This window comes from Seriola aureovittata, chromosome 5 (assembly GCF_021018895.1).
Source record: "Seriola aureovittata isolate HTS-2021-v1 ecotype China chromosome 5, ASM2101889v1, whole genome shotgun sequence".
Lineage (NCBI taxonomy): Eukaryota > Metazoa > Chordata > Actinopteri > Carangiformes > Carangidae > Seriola > Seriola aureovittata.
Window position 1 is genome coordinate 29,695,094 of NC_079368.1, and position 16,626 is coordinate 29,711,719.

A 16,626-nucleotide genomic window follows, 5' to 3' on the forward strand; every position below is an offset into this window, starting at 1 on the left:
TACGGCATAAAAAGTCATAAAAACTTCATAGTATAGTAAGGCATAAAAAGTCATAAAAACTACATAGTATAGTAAGTCATAAAAAGTCATGAAAACTTCATAGTATAGTAAGGCATAAAAAGTCATAAAAAAAGACAGATTATGGTAATGTATAAAAATATCATAGTATAGTAAGGCAGAAAACGTCATAGTATAGTAAATCATAAAAAGTCATAATAACCTCATAGTATAGTAAGGCATAAAAAGTCATAAAAATATCATAGTATAGTAAATCATAAAAAGTCATAAAAACTCGATAGTTTAGTAAGGCATAAAAACTACATAGTATAGTAAGGCATAAAAAGTCATAAAAACGTCATAGTATAGTAAGGCATAAAAAGTCATAAAAACGACAGATTACGGTAAGGTATAAAAAATGTCATAGTATAGTAAATCATAAAAAGTCATAATAACTTCATAGTATAGTAAGGCATAAAAAGTCATAAAAAGTCATAGTACAGTAAGGCATAAAAGTCATAAAAACGATATATTATAATAAGACATAAAAAATCATATTATAGTAAGGCATAAAAAGTCATAAAAACGTCATAGTATAGTATGACATAAGTCATAAAACTTAATAGTATAGTAAGGCATAAAAAGTCATAGTATAGTATGACATAAAAAGTCATAAAAACTTCATAGTATAGTAAGACATAAAAAGTCATAGTATAGTATGACATAAAAAGTCATAAAAACTTCGTAGTATAGTAAGACATAAAAAGTCATAGTATAGTATGACATAAAAAGTCATAAAAACTTCATAGTATAGTAAGGCATAAAAAGTCATAAAAACTTCATAGTATAGTAAGGCATAAAAAGTCATAGTACAGTAAGGCATAAAAAGTCATAAAATGGTCATAGTATAGTAAGGCATAAAAAGTCATAAAAATGACATACAATAGTAAGGCATAAAAAGTGATAAAAAGTCATAGTATAGTAAGGCATAAAACTTCATAAAAACGACAGATTATGGTAAGGTGCAAAAAAGTCATAGTATAGTAAGGCATAAAAAGTCATAAAAACTTCATAGTATAGTAAGGCATAAAACGTCATAGTATAGTAAGGCATAAAAAGTCATAAAAACGTCATAGCATGTTAAGGTATAAAACGTCATAGTAAGGTAAGGCATAAAAAGTCAAAAAAATGACAGTATAGTAAGGCATAAAAAGTCATAAAAAGGTCATAGCATGTTAAGGTATAAAACATCATAGTAAAGTAAGGCATAAAAAGTCAAAAAAATGACATAGTATAGTAAGGCATAAAAAGTCATAAAAACGTCATAGTATGTTAAGGTACAAAAAGTCATAGTATAGTAAGGCAAAAAAAGTAAAAAAAAAGTCATAGTATAGTAAGTCAAAAAAAGTCATAAAAAGTCATAGAATATAGTAAGGCATAAAAAGTAAAAAAAAAGTCATAGTATAGTAAGGCAAAAAAAGTTATAGTATAGTAAGGCATAAAAAGTAAAAAAAAAAAGTCATACTATAGTAAGGCATAAAAAGTCATAAAAAGTCATAAAAATGACATAGGATAGTAAGGCATAAAAAGTCATAAAAACGAAATACTATAGTAAGGCATAAAAAGTGATAAAAACGTCATAGTATAGTAAGGCATAAAAAGTGATAAAAACGTCATAGTATAGTAAGGCATAAAAAGTCATAAAAACGACATAGTATAGTAAGGCATAAAAAGTGATAAAAACGTCATAGTATAGTAAGGCATAAAAAGTCATAAAAACGACATAGTATAGTAAGGCATAAAAAGTGATAAAAATGACATACTATAGTAAGGTATAAAAATTCACAGTATAGTAAGGCATAAAAAATCATAAAAAGTCATAGTATAGTAAGGCATAAAAAGTAATAGTATAGTAAGACATAAAAAGTGATAAAAACTTCATAGTATAGTAAGGCTTAAAAAGTCATTAAAAATAGATAGTATAGTAAGGCATAAAAAGTCATAAAAACGTCATAGTATAATAATGCATAAAAAGTCAAAAAAACGTCATAATATAATAATGCATAAAAAGTCATAAAACATCATACTATATTAGGGCATAAAACGTCATAGTATAGCAAGGCATGAAAAGTCATAGTATAGTATGACATAAAAAGTCATAAAAACGACATACTATAGTAAGGCATAAAAAGTCATGAAAACTAGACAGTATAGTAAGGCATAAAAAGTCACAGTATAGTAAGGCATAAAAAGTCATAAAAACGATACAGTAAAGTAAGGTATAAAAGGTCATAAAAACGGCATAGTATAGTAAGGCAATAAAAGTCATAGTATAGTAAGGCAAAAGAAACAAACAAAAAAAGTCATAGTATGGTAAGGCAAAAAAAATCATAGTATAGTAAGGCATAAAAAGTAAAAAAAAGTCATAATATAGTAAGGCATAAAAAGTCAAAGTATAGTAAGGCATAAAAAGGCATAGTATAGTAAGGCATAAAAACTCATATTATAGTAGGGCATAAAAAGTCATAAAAACGTCATAGTATAGTAAGGCATAAAAAGTCATAAAAAGTCATAGTATAGTAAGGCATAAAAAGTAAATAAAAAAGTCATAGTATAGTAAGGCAAAAAAAGTAAAAAAAAAGTCATAGTATAGTAAGGCAAAAAAAATCATAGTATAGTAAGGCATAAAAAACAAACAAAAAAAGTCATAGTATAGTAAGTCAAAAAAAGTCATAAAAAGTCATAGTATATAGTAAGGCAAAAAAAGTAAAAAAAAAGTCATAGTATAGTAAGGCAAAAAAAGTCATAGTATAGTAAGGCATAAAAAGTCATAAAAAGTCATAGTATATAGTAAGGCATAAAAAGTCACAAAAACTTCATAGTATAGTAAGGCAAAAAAAGTCATAGTATAGTAAGGCATAAAAAACAAAAAAAAATCATAGTATGGTGAGGCAAAAAAAGTCATCGTATAGTAAGGCATAAAAAGTCACAAATAATTTATAGTATAGTAAAGCATGAAAAGTCATAAAAATGTCATAAAAATGTCAGAGTATATTAAGGCATAAAAAATCATAGTATAATAAGGCGTAAAAAGTCATAAAAACGTCATAGTATAGTAAGGCAATAAAAGTCATAGTATAGTAAGGCAAAAAAAACAAACAAAAAAATCATAGTATGGTAAGGCAAAAAAAATCATAGTATAGTAAGGCATAAAAAACAAACAAAAAAATCATAGTATGGTAAGGCAAAAAAAATCATAGTATAGTAAAACATAAAAAGTCAAAAAAAGTCATAATATAGTAAGGCATAAAAAGTCAAAGTATAGTAAGGCATAAAAAGGCATAAAAAGTCATAAAAACATCATAGTATAGTAAGGCATAAAAAGTCATAGTATAGTAAGGCAAAAAAAGTAAAAAAAAAGTCATAGTATAGTAAGTCAAAAAAAGTCATAAAAAGTCATAGTATATAGTAAGGCATAAAAAGTAAAAAAAAAAGTCATACTATAGTAAGGCATAAAAAGTCATAAAAAGTCATAAAAATGACATAGGATAGTAAGGCATAAAAAGTCATAAAAACGAAATACTATAGTAAGGTATAAAAAGTCATAAAAAAGTCATAGTATAGTATGGCATAAAAAGTCATAAAAACTAGATAGTATAATAAGGCATAAAAAGTCATAGTATAGTAAGGCATAAAAAGTCATAAAAACGACATAGTATAGTAAGGCATAAAAAGTCATAAAAACGACATAGTATAGTAAGGCATAAAAAGTGATAAAACATCATACTATATTAGGGCATAAAACGTCATAGTATAGTAAGGCATAAAAAGTCATAGTATAGTAAGGCATAAAAAGTCATGAAAACTAGACAGTATAGTAAGGCATAAAAAGTCACAGTATAGTAAGGCATAAAAAGTCATAAAAACGATACAGTAAAGTAAGGTATAAAAGGTCATAAAAACGGCATAGTATAGTAAGGCAATAAAAGTCATAGTATAGTAAGGCAAAAAAAACAAACAAAAAAAGTCATAGTATGGTAAGGCAAAAAAAATCATAGTATAGTAAGGCATAAAAAGTAAAAAAAAGTCATAATATAGTAAGGCATAAAAAGTCAAAGTATAGTAAGGCATAAAAAGGCATAGTATAGTAAGGCATAAAAAGTAAATAAAAAAGTCATAGTATAGTAAGGCATAAAAAGTAAAAAAAAGTCATAGTATATAGTAAGGCATAAGAAGTTTTAAAAAAGTCATAGTATAGTAAGGCATAAAAAGTCATAAAAAGTCATAAAAAGTCATAGTATATAGTAAGTCATAAAAAGGTCATAGTATAGTAAGGCATAAAAAGTCATAAAAACTAGATAGTATAGTAAGACATAAAAAGTCATAAAAAGGTCATAGTATAGTAAGGCATAAAAAGTCATAAAAATGACATACTATAGTAAGGTATAAAAAGTCACAGTATAGTGAGGCATAAAATTTCATAAAAACGACAGATTATGGTAAGGTGCAAAAAAGTCATAGTATAGTAAGGCATAAAAGTCATAAAAACTTCATACTATAGTAAGGCATAAAAGTCATACTATAGTAAGGCATAAAAAGTCATAAAAAGTCATAGTAAATAGTAAGGCATAAAAAGTTTTAAAAAAAAGTCATAGTAAATAGTAAGGCATAAAAAGTTTTAAAAAAAAGTCATAGTATAGTAAGGCAAAAAAAGTCAAAGTATAGTAAGGCATAAAAAGTCATAAAAAGTCATAGTATATAGAATGCAAAAAAAGTCATAGTATAGTAAGGCATAAAAAGTCATAAAAACTTCATAGTATAGTAAGGCAAAAAAGTCATAGTATAGTAAGGCATAAAAAGTAAAAAAAAGTCATAGTATAGTAAGGCATAAAAAACAAACAAAAAAATCATAGTATGGTGAGGCAAAAAAAATCATAGTATAGTAAGGCATAAAAAGTCAAAAATAATTTATAGTATAGTAAGGCAAAAAAGTCATAGTATAGTAAGGCATAAAAAGTCAAAAAAAAGTCATAGTATAGTAAGGCATAAAAAACAAAAAAAAAATCATAGTATGGTGAGGCAAAAAAAATCATAGTATAGTAAGGCATAAAAAGTCAAAAATAATTTATAGTATAGTAAAGCATGAAAAGTCATAAAAACGTCATAAAAATGTCAGAGCATATTAAGGCATAAAAATTCATAGTATAATAAGGCGTAAAAAGTCATAAAAACGTCATAGTATAGTAAGGCAATAAAAGTCATAATATAGTAAGGCAAAAAAAACAAACAAAAAAAGTCATAGTATAGTAAGGCATAAAAAGTAAAAAAAAAGTCATAGTATAGTAAGGCATAAAAAACAAACAAAAAAATCATAGTATGGTAAGGCAAAAAAAATCATAGTATAGTAAGGCATAAAAAGTCAAAAAAAGTCATAATATAGTATGGCATAAAAAGTCAAAGTATAGTAAGGCATAGAAAGGCATAAAAAGTCATAGTATAGTAAGGCATGAAAAGTCATAAAAACGTTATAGTATAGTAATGCATAAAAAGTTATAGTATAGTAAGGCATAAAAACTCATATTATAGTAGGGCATAAAAAGTCATAAAAACGTCATAGTATAGTAAGGCATAAAAAGTCATAAAAAGTCATAGTATAGTAAGGCAAAAAAAGTAAAAAAAAAGTCATAGTATAGTAAGGCAAAAAAAGTCATAGTATAGTAAGGCATAAAAAGTCATAAAAACGACATACAATAGTAAGACATAAAAAGTCATAAAAAGGTCATAGTATAGTAAGGCATAAAAAGTCATAAAAACTAGATAGTATAGTAAGGCATAAAAAGTCATAAAAACGACATACAATAGTAAGACATAAAAAGTCATAAAAAGGTCATAGTATAGTAAGGCATAAAAAGTCATAAAAACTAGATAGTATAGTAGGCATAAAAAGTGATAAAAATTACATACTATAGTAAGGTATAAAAAGTCACAGTATAGTAAGGCATAAAAAATCATAAAAACTTCATAGTATAGTAAGACATAAAAAGTCATAAAAACTAGATAGTATAGTAAGACATAAAAAGTCATAAAAAGGTCATAGTATAGTAAGGCATAAAAAGTCATAAAAATGACATACTATAGTAAGGTATAAAAAGTCACAGTATAGTGAGGCATAAAATTTCATAAAAACGACAGATTATGGTAAGGTGCAAAAAAGTCATAGTATAGTAAGGCATAAAAGTCATAAAAACTTCATACTATAGTAAGGCATAAAAGTCATAAAAACGATATATTATAATAAGACATAAAAAATCATATTATAGTAAGGCATAAAAAGTCATAAAAAGTCATAGTACAGTAAGGCATAAAAAGTCATAAAAACGTCATAGCATGTTAAGGTATAAAAGGTCATAGTATAGTAAGGCATAAAAAGTCATAAAAAGTCATAGTATAGTAAGGCATAAAAAGTCATAAAAACGTCATAGCATGTTAAGGTATAAAAGGTCATAGTATAGTAAGGCATAAAAAGTCATAAAAATGACATAGTATAGTAAGGCATAAAAAGTAAAAAAAAGTCATAGTATAGTAAGGCAAAAAAAGTCATAGTATAGTAAGGCAAAAAAAGTCATAGTATAGTAAGGCAAAAAAAGTAAAAAAAAAGTCATAGTATAGTAAGGCAAAAAAAGTCATAGTATAGTAAGGCATAAAAAGTCATAAAAACGACATACAATAGTAAGACATAAAAAGTCATAAAAAGGTCATAGTATAGTAAGGCATAAAAAGTCATAAAAACTAGATAGTATAGTAAGGCATAAAAAGTCATAAAAACTTCATAAAAACGACATACAATAGTAAGACATAAAAAGTCATAAAAAGGTCATAGTATAGTAGGCATAAAAAGTCATAAAAACTAGATAGTATAGTAAGGCATAAAAAGTCATAAAAAGTCATAAAAACTAGATAGTATAGTAAGGTATAAAAAGTCAAAAGTCATAGTATGGTAAGGCATAAAAAATCATAAAAACTTCATAGTATAGTAAGACATAAAAAGTCATAAAAAGGTCATAGTATAGTAAGGCATAAAAAGTCATAAAAACTAGATAGTATAGTAAGACATAAAAAGTCATAAAAAGGTCATAGTATAGTAAGGCATAAAAAGTCATAAAAATGACATACTATAGTAAGGTATAAAAAGTCACAGTATAGTGAGGCATAAAATTTCATAAAAACGACAGATTATGGTAAGGTGCAAAAAAGTCATAGTATAGTAAGGCATAAAAGTCATAAAAACTTCATACTATAGTAAGGCATAAAAGTCATAGTATAGTAAGGCAAAAAAAGTAAAAAAAAAGTCATACTATAGTAAGGCATAAAAAGTCATAAAAAGTCATAGTAAATAGTAAGGCATAAAAAGTTTAAAAAAAAAGTCATAGTATAGTAAGGCAAAAAAAGTCAAAGTATAGTAAGGCATAAAAAGTCATAAAAAGTCATAGTATATAGAATGCAAAAAAAGTCATAGTATAGTAAGGCATAAAAAGTCATAAAAACTTCATAGTATAGTAAGGCAAAAAAGTCATAGTATAGTAAGGCATAAAAAGTAAAAAAAAAGTCATAGTATAGTAAGGCATAAAAAACAAACAAAAAAAAAATCATAGTATGGTGAGGCAAAAAAAAATCATAGTATAGTAAGGCATAAAAAGTCAAAAATAATTTATAGTATAGTAAGGCAAAAAAGTCATAGTATAGTAAGGCATAAAAAGTAAAAAAAAAGTCATAGTATAGTAAGGCATAAAAAACAAAAAAAAAATCATAGTATGGTAAGGCAAAAAAAGTCATAAAAAGTCATAGTATGGTAAGGCATAAAAAGTCAAAAATAATTTATAGTATAGTAAAGCATGAAAAGTCATAAAAACGTCATAAAAATGTCAGAGTATATTAAGGCATAAAAATTCATAGTATAATAAGGCGTAAAAAGTCATAAAAACGTCATAGTATAGTAAGGCAATAAAAGTCATAATATAGTAAGGCAAAAAAAACAAACAAAAAAAGTCATAGTATAGTAAGGCATAAAAAGTAAAAAAAAAGTCATAGTATAGTAAGGCATAAAAAACAAACAAAAAAATCATAGTATGGTAAGGCAAAAAAAAATCATAGTATAGTAAGGCATAAAAAGTCAAAAAAAGTCATAATATAGTATGGCATAAAAAGTCAAAGTATAGTAAGGCATAGAAAGGCATAAAAAGTCATAGTATAGTAAGGCATAAAAACTCATATTATAGTAGGGCATAAAAAGTGATAAAAACGTCATAGTATAGTAAGGCATAAAAAGTCATAAAAACGACATACAATAGTAAGACATAAAAAGTCATAAAAAGGTCATAGTATAGTAAGGCATAAAAAGTCATAAAAATGACATACTATAGTAAGGTATAAAAAGTCACAGTATAGTAAGGCATAAAAAATCATAAAAACTTCATAGTATAGTAAGACATAAAAAGTCATAAAAAGGTCATAGTATAGTAAGGCATAAAAAGTCATAAAAACTAGATAGTATAGTAAGACATAAAAAGTCATAAAAAGGTCATAGTATGTTAAGGTATAAAAGGTCATAGTATAGTAAGGCATAAAAAGTCATAAAAATGACATAGTATAGTAAGGTATAAAAAGTCACAGTATAGTGAGGCATAAAATTTCATAAAAACGACAGATTATGGTAAGGTGCAAAAAAGTCATAGTATAGTAAGGCATAAAAGTCATAAAAACTTCATACTATAGTAAGGCATAAAAGTCATAAAAACGATATATTATAATAAGGCATAAAAAGTCATAAAAAGTCATAGTACAGTAAGGCATAAAAAGTCATAAAAACGTCATAGCATGTTAAGGTATAAAAGGTCATAGTATAGTAAGGCATAAAAAGTCATAAAAATGACATAGTATAGTCAGGCATAAAAAGTCATAGTATGGTAAGGCATAAAAAGTCATAAAAACGTCATAGCATGTTAAGGTATAAAAGGTCATAGTATAGTAAGGCATAAAAAGTCATAAAAATGACATAGTATAGTAAGGCATAAAACTTCATAAAAACGACAGATTATGGTAAGGTATAAAAAAGTCATAGTATAGTAAGGTATAAAAAGTCATAAAAACTAGATAGTATAATAAGGCATAAAAAGTCATAGTATAGTAAGACATAAAAAGTGATAAAAACTTCATAGTATAGTAAGGCATAAAAAGTCATAAAAACGACATACTATAGTAAGACATAAAAAGTCATAAAAACTTCATACTATAGTAAGGCATAAAAAGTGATAAAAAGTCATAGTACAGTAAGGCATAAAACTTCATAAAAACGACAGATTATGGTAAGGTACAAAAAAAGTCATAGTATAGTAAGGCATAAAAAGTCATTAAAACGTCATGGTATGGGGCGTTGTGTAGCGTAGTGGTTTAAGCAGGCGCCCCATGTGTAGAGGCTACAGTCCTCGCTGCAGTCGGCCCCGGTTCAAATCCCGCATCGGACGGCCTTTCACTGCATGTCATTCCCCCTCTCTCTGCCTCCCCGTTTCCTGTCACTCTCCACTGTGCTGTCCATTAAAGGCATAAAAAGCCCAAAAAAATATACTTTAAAAAAAAAAAAAACGTCATGGTATAGAAAGGTATAAAAAGTCAAAAAAACTACATAGTATGGTAAGGCATAAAACTTCATAGTATAGTAAGGCATAAAAAGTCAAAAATACGACACTATATAGTAAGGCATTAAAAGTCATAAAAAGTCAAAAAAACATCATAGTATTGCAAGGTATAAAACGTCATAAAAACGACAGATTATGGGGTAAGGTACAAAAAAGTCATAAAAATTACATAGTAAGGCATAAAAAGTCATAAAAATTACATAGTAAGGCATAAAACGTCATAGTATAGTATGGAATAAAAACCTTTAAAGTCATAGTATAGTAAGGCATAAAAAGTCCTAAAAAAGTAACTGTACAATAAGGCATGAAAGATATTTAAAAAGTCATAAAAACGTCATAAAAACATAGTAAAGTACGTTCACAATGAAGACACATGAAACCGAAATGTTTTTATTCATGTCATTTAATTAAAGGTCAGTGTTTTCATTCACTTCACCACCTGAGTGAAGGTGACGTTCATACGTCGACTTCACATACAAATATTCAAGAGTTATGAAACATTTCTAACAGATAGAAAGCAGCTGATTTATTCACAAGTTCGTTTGCAAATCATGAAAACTGAAGAGGACTCAAATCCAGACCCCGGTCCTCACTGGACGCTGGTTCAGAGACCGACAGGACCAGAGACCTGAGACCACATCCTGCGAGAAAACTTTACACGTCACTGTCAATATGAACAGAGACAGAGGGAGTGATGGGAAACCACCTCCTGAGCACATGTGATCCAGAGGGATTCGGTTGAGGGTGGCGGTGGGAGGAGGATCGGGTCCTCGACAGAGTCTCTGCTCATGGTTTGATTGACAGCTGACATCACGACGTGGTTCTGCTCTTGGAGGCGGGCTCTGTTTCCTGCTCGTACTCGATCTCCACGTACGCTCGCTTCTTCCTTGCTGCTGCTCCGTTAGCCGGAGATTTGCCTTTAGACCTGGGGGCCTTTTTCTCCACCTCCATTTCCATCTCCTTCTCGTCCTCCTCCTCTTCTTCACTCGACTCCTCCTCCTCCTCGTCACTGCTCGTCTTCAGATTGTTCATTTCCTGAGAGAAGAGAAGTTCAAACAGGTGTCACGTTAGATTTCTTGTTTGTTTCTTAAAAAAGAAACAGTTGTTTTTTGTCTATAAAACAACAGGAGGCGACGTCAGATGTTTATATAGAAAAAAGCTGCTACTACTAAATGATCTACTAATTATTTTCAAAATTGATCAATTAATCATTGGGTCAATAAAACTGTTCACCACAGTATCAGTTTCTGCAGGTTTCACATTTAAGACTCAAATTATTTACTGATGAGTTTATTAGTATTTTCACAGAGAGATGTCAGTCTGCCAGTGTCTTCAGACTGTTTCACTAAAATAAAGACTGACTCATTTTAAGAAAAACATTTGACACAGGTCTAAGACCAAAGTTACCATGGTAACAATCAGTGACACCTGCGCTGACCAGTAGCACCCAACAACAAAAAAACAGGAAAACATGGCATAACATAATTAGCATAATTTGTGTTTGCTAACGAAGCTGAGTGGTTGGATGAGGTTCATCGTTCAGCCATTTTTAAAACTTTTATTTTGAAAAAAGTCTTCATTTACTCAGAATTAATTGTGCCACAGTCCGGCTTAAGACAGTCAAGAACTAAACTGCTTTGTGCAACGGATGAATTCAGAGAGCTGTGGAGCGTCTTGGTTTTCATGTCGACAGGTTGGAGCGAGACACTCGCCTCGAGGCTGCGTCACATGATCTAGAGATTTAGCGTGACGCAGCAGAAACAGACAGAGAAAATACCTGCTGATGTCATAGTGACATCATACCAGCAACATCACATAAAACTTGTCTAAATAAAAAATGCGTCTGTCTAGTCTGAATTTTACTGAAGTTTTCTGTCAGAAACGTCGACATCAGCCGCCACGCTCACGCAACGCAAGCAGCGTGTTCCTGGTGTAACAGTCACAGTCTGTGTTTGATTTGTCTGGATCCAGTTTATTATGACGTCAGACACCGAAGCAGAAAATCTTCAACAGTTAATTATGATCTTGATGCTTCAGTGATCATCAGAATATTCTGGAGGCGGACGCTGACTTCGTCCTTCACATTCGTCTGAAAACGGACACTTCCTCCTTTAAACGCCACTGACCCTTCACATCCCTCCTGAACCTGCTCTGACCTCTGACCTCTGACACAACACAGGTGATTTACCTCAAAGTCGCTCAGGTCGCTCTCCTCCACTTCTTCTTCTGCTACAAACTCTCTCTTCCCGACGTCCTGCAGACAGAGGAGACACAAACTGTCCAATCAGAGTCTGTGGAAACCGACACACTCACATATTGTGTGTGACGAGTTTCATCCGTCACCTCGTCATCCTCCTCTTCCTCCCCCTCCTCCTCTTCCTCAGACTCGGACTCGCTCTCGTCGTCCTGCTGCTCCAGAGCTTTGTCGAAGGCGTGGACGGGGAAGTTGTAGATGTCTCCGTACTGAAAACAGAAAAACTTTTAATTAAGTCACAGATTCAGGTTTTAGTGGCAGAGACTCGTTAAGGATCAAGAAACAAGTCGTACCGTTCCCTGTTTGAGTCTCTCCAGCAGCTCCTTCTCGATGGCGTTGTCCAGCTGAGCGGCGATCAGAGCTTTCTCCTACAAACACAACAAGGCGGGAGAACGACAGGTGAGCACACCTGAGAAGTGCGAGTGTGATCATGTGACGAGGAAACAACAGGTGGAGTCAACTCACCTCTTTCCTCTTCTCTCTCTGCTCCACCTTCCTGCTCAGAGGAACCAGCTTCCTCCTGAACAAAGAAAAACAGATGTTAAACAGTCAGTCCCAAATATCAGTCTGGACTTCCTGTTTGACTTCCTGGATGACATCACTGGACCTTCGCCTGACAGGTGACGGTTCAGTCTCCACAACAAGCTGCGACAGTTTGGATTGATCCAGGTTCGTGATGAGAGAAGCTCATACTAAAGATCAATGTGTTCCTGTTCTCCTCTTATTTTGAAGGGCTGTACTTCCTGCACTTCTTACACACCGACAGAAACACGTTCATAAACAACAACAACAACGTGTTTTTGTAAAATGTTGATTTTCTGATTCAACCTGTCGGACTAGTTTCTCTTTTTCAGATCAAAAGAAAGACACACATTGAAGAGTCCACTGACTCTCACCCTGAGCTTCATTTGTTCTGCTCAGGCTTCACACAGCTATTGATCAGTTTCATCATTGATTAATATGCAAATTATTATTCTTGATTAAACAATTAATCATTCAGTCTCTGAAACATCAGAAAACAATGTCGCTTACACAACGTCGACGTCTTCTAACGTTTTATTTTGTTCGACAAAAAGTTCAAAACCCTTCGATTATCAGAACAGCTGATTATGTCACTGGATCAGCCGTGTGTCGGCTGTGTGTCGGCCGTGTGTCGGCCGTGTGTCGATCGTGTGTCGGCCGTGTGTCGGCCGTGTGTCGGCCGTGTGTCGGCCGTGTGTCGGCCGTGTGTCGGCCGTGTGTCGATCGTGTGTCGATCGTGTGTCGGCCGTGTGTCGGCCGTGTGTCGGCCGTGTGTCGATCGTGTGTCGGCCGGGTGTCGGCTGTGTGCCGGCCGTGTGTCGGCTGTGTGTAGGCCGTGTGTCGGCTGTACTCACTGTCTCTTCAGGACCAGTTTGCGCATGCGGATCAGATACTGTGTGATCTTGGTGAATCTCTGTTTACATTTGTGTCTGATGAAGCGAGGCCAGTAGATCAGGTTCTCATCGATCTGTTCCAGAGCTTTCTCATAGTTCTTACTGAGCTTCACCTGCAGACACACACACACACACAATTATAACTTAACATTCACCGTTTGAAGTAGAGGTTCCCATCCTTCTGAGACTTTAAGGAAATCTTAACTTAAGGTTTTTTATGCAGCATTTTTTATATTAAAGTCTAACTTAAAGTTTCATTAAGATAAAAACGGTTGATCAAAACACCTTAAGTTAAGATTTCCCTAAAAGTCTGAGTTAAAGTTTCCTTAAGGGAACTTCACTCTGACCATCTGAAGCTTTGACCTGCAGCTGTGTTTCTGTGTGTTGATTGGTTCAAACTCACCTTTTCCCACATTTTGGCGGGAAAAGCTGCTCTTTCGATCACCTTCATGTAGAGGAAACACTGACCTGCAGAGAAAACACAGCCGTCACTCACTCATTCACTCCATCACTTCCTCCTCCTGTTTCAGCCACGGATCACTCAGAAGAAGTGATTCTACAAACCATCTGATGAACACATGAAGCAAACCACATGAAAACATGAGCAGGATGTTGACGGGCGTCACCTTTCTCCTCTCTGATGGTGGCGTACTGACTGTTGGCCAGCGGACACGACGAGCGGTTACACAAGCCTGTGATGTTGTATTCATTACGACAGAAGTTCTGACTCTTCGTCCTGAACAGAGAGAGAGAGAGAGAGAGAGAGAGAGAGTTACCTGGATGATGTCATCCGCTGACATCATCGTCTGACAGACCTGATCACTAACAGCAAACATCTGGTTTTGTCCCAGAAGCTTCGGAGATCTGGCGTCTCATTTTTTCTCTCTACTCCTTCAACTTTAAACATATCATCCGTTACTATGAGAATCCAAGTTAATATCTCATTAACTTCATCCTTCTAATTGCTAAATTCTTTATCCACAAACAAAAATTTGCCAAATCAACTCCTTCATTTTCCCTTTTTCTCCTAGAATTTCAAGTCTCAAATCAAATCACTCGGTTTAATAAACAACAAAAAGAGTAATTAATAAGCTTTGGTTAATTATGGAATCGGTCTCCCTGCTGAATAAATTATTATTTGTGAATTTATTTATGTACCCTGGTTTTATTTTATTTATCTATTTTTTCTTCTATTTAAAAAAAATGTTTATTTTCACATTTCACGGGTTGATTTCTACAGTCAGTGAGCACTTTATTAGGAACACCTCACTGACACTGGGTAGTTCCTCAGTTCCTCATGTCAGGGATCGGCCACGTGTTGAAACGTTCCTCTCAGACTCTGTTCTACCAAAGGTTCTACTGGACTGAGGAAAGAGCCATTACAAGATGCTGAACTGTGGCCACGCATCAAGAACCGGATCCAGTAGAGAACCGCTTCCAAATTGTCGGAACCATCAGAATTTTCCAGATGAAAACCAACAGGTTGTTTTTGTAAATGTCTGTCTGGTAAACTGTGTCAGTCCTGACCTGCAGCACAGACACCGAGATATTCTCTAACTCTGAGCTACTGCACATGACAACTCTCATACAATGAGTGAGTGAGTGAGTGAGTGAGTGAGTGAGTGAGTGAGTGAGTGAGTGAGGGCGGGAGTGAGGGAGGGAGGGAGTGAGTGAGTGAGTGAGTGAGTGAGTGAGTGAGGGCGGGAGTGAGTGAGTGAGTGAGTGAGTGAGTGAGGGCGGGAGTGAGTGAGTGAGTGAGTAGCTCAGTTTGACACTTACTTGACTTTGAAGGAGCAGAACTGTCTGTTTCCAATAATGTCCCAGATCACCTGCAGGAAGCAGAAACAAATGAGTTGATTAATCAATAATGAAAATAATCAATAATGCCAGTGCAACACAAAAAACAGATATATTTCAACAAGCCAATCATAACCATGATGCACATGTAAACACACTCACTATCAATGTTTTGGTTTGTTTTCAGAGTCAAATTCAGTTTATTGAATTGAACTGTACATCTTCATGTTTGAGTCTCTGGAACTAGAGACTCTTTAAAATATCATTATAGATTATTAATTAATGATCAGAATTGTCTTGTATCTTTATCTTCTGTTGATCAACTCTTGGAGTTTTCTCATCTAATCTACTTGATGACAGCGCTGAAGCAATTAGTGGGTTATAAGATATCAAGGACTAATTAATCCCATGTTTGACATGTGTTTTATTTTCCCATGATACAATTTATGTTTTTGTGTAACTTGTGTTTTATGATGCGTTTGTTTTTCTTTTGTTCTTAATTCCCCTTTTTCTGTGAAGAACTTTGTAACCTTGTTAAGAAAAGTGGTATTTAAATAAAGTTTATTATTAGAAGATGCAATGATTGGTCGACACTTCGCTGTTTTTCTTGGTGTTATAATAATAAACTGTATTTTCATCATTTGTCGTACAAGACAAAACATTTATAGAGATCACAGTGATGGACATGTTCTTTGTTTTCTGATGTTTAATAGATCAAACTGTTCATCAAAAGATAATTGGTAGATTAATCTTTAACTAAAGATTAACAATCTTTAGTTAAAGATTTCACTAATAACATAATAATGTGAGTTACATCAATCCTGCTGTAAAAGGTCAAAATATTTGAATTCAACTTCATTTTTAATGGAGAATAAAACACTTATAAAGCAACTGTCCACACAGAGATTCAGGACACACGTCACTGTACTGTTGTATTACATGTCAACACATTATTAATAAATAGCACATGTAGGTGAAGAAGATAAATCTACACATAATAATTGTGTATTTACAGAGGAGCCAGGAAACCTTAAAAACACATTATTAAATGGCGTTTGGTGTCACCAGAAAAACTGTCCGTGTTGCTTTAGTGACATTTTAACATGAAACTTCTGACCTGATATAATTGATAAAGATAATTAAAGTTCAGTAATTAATCCTGGTGCTGAACATCAGAGGAAAGAGAATATAAAATAGTTAGCTAACGACGTACCGGAGCACGTTAGCAGCTACATGCTAATTTAAGACACTTACGTCGTCGCACTGCATGTTCGTGTCCTCGCGGAGCCGCTCTCAGCTCCCGCGCAGAGTCCGCTGCTCGTTTTACTCACGGGAAATTAGTTAACGTTAAATTACCGAGGAGTTTTTCTGTCTGCGAAGCCACATGGACGTTCAGGGAGCGGCCATCTCTGTTTGCGTGACTGAACGAGATTCTCGGGGTCGTGAGTCAACGTGAGGAAATATCGCGATA

General features: G+C 32.6%; 1 protein-coding gene across 1 annotated transcript; it reads right to left on the minus strand.

Annotated features, from left to right (window-relative positions):
- Positions 1-10,074: 10,074 nt before the first annotated feature.
- On the minus strand, positions 10,075-16,590 carry mak16 (MAK16 homolog (S. cerevisiae)). Its single transcript, XM_056375273.1, has 10 exons — positions 16,410-16,590; positions 15,138-15,187; positions 13,985-14,094; positions 13,762-13,826; positions 13,320-13,471; positions 12,409-12,463; positions 12,237-12,311; positions 12,033-12,152; positions 11,878-11,943; positions 10,075-10,724 (listed from the first exon to the last, which is right to left on the minus strand). The coding sequence occupies exons 1-10, from the start codon at positions 16,422-16,424 to the stop codon at positions 10,500-10,502; spliced, it is 933 nt and encodes a 310-aa protein (XP_056231248.1). The 5' UTR covers positions 16,425-16,590; the 3' UTR covers positions 10,075-10,499.
- Between the last annotated feature and the right edge of the window lie 36 nt (positions 16,591-16,626).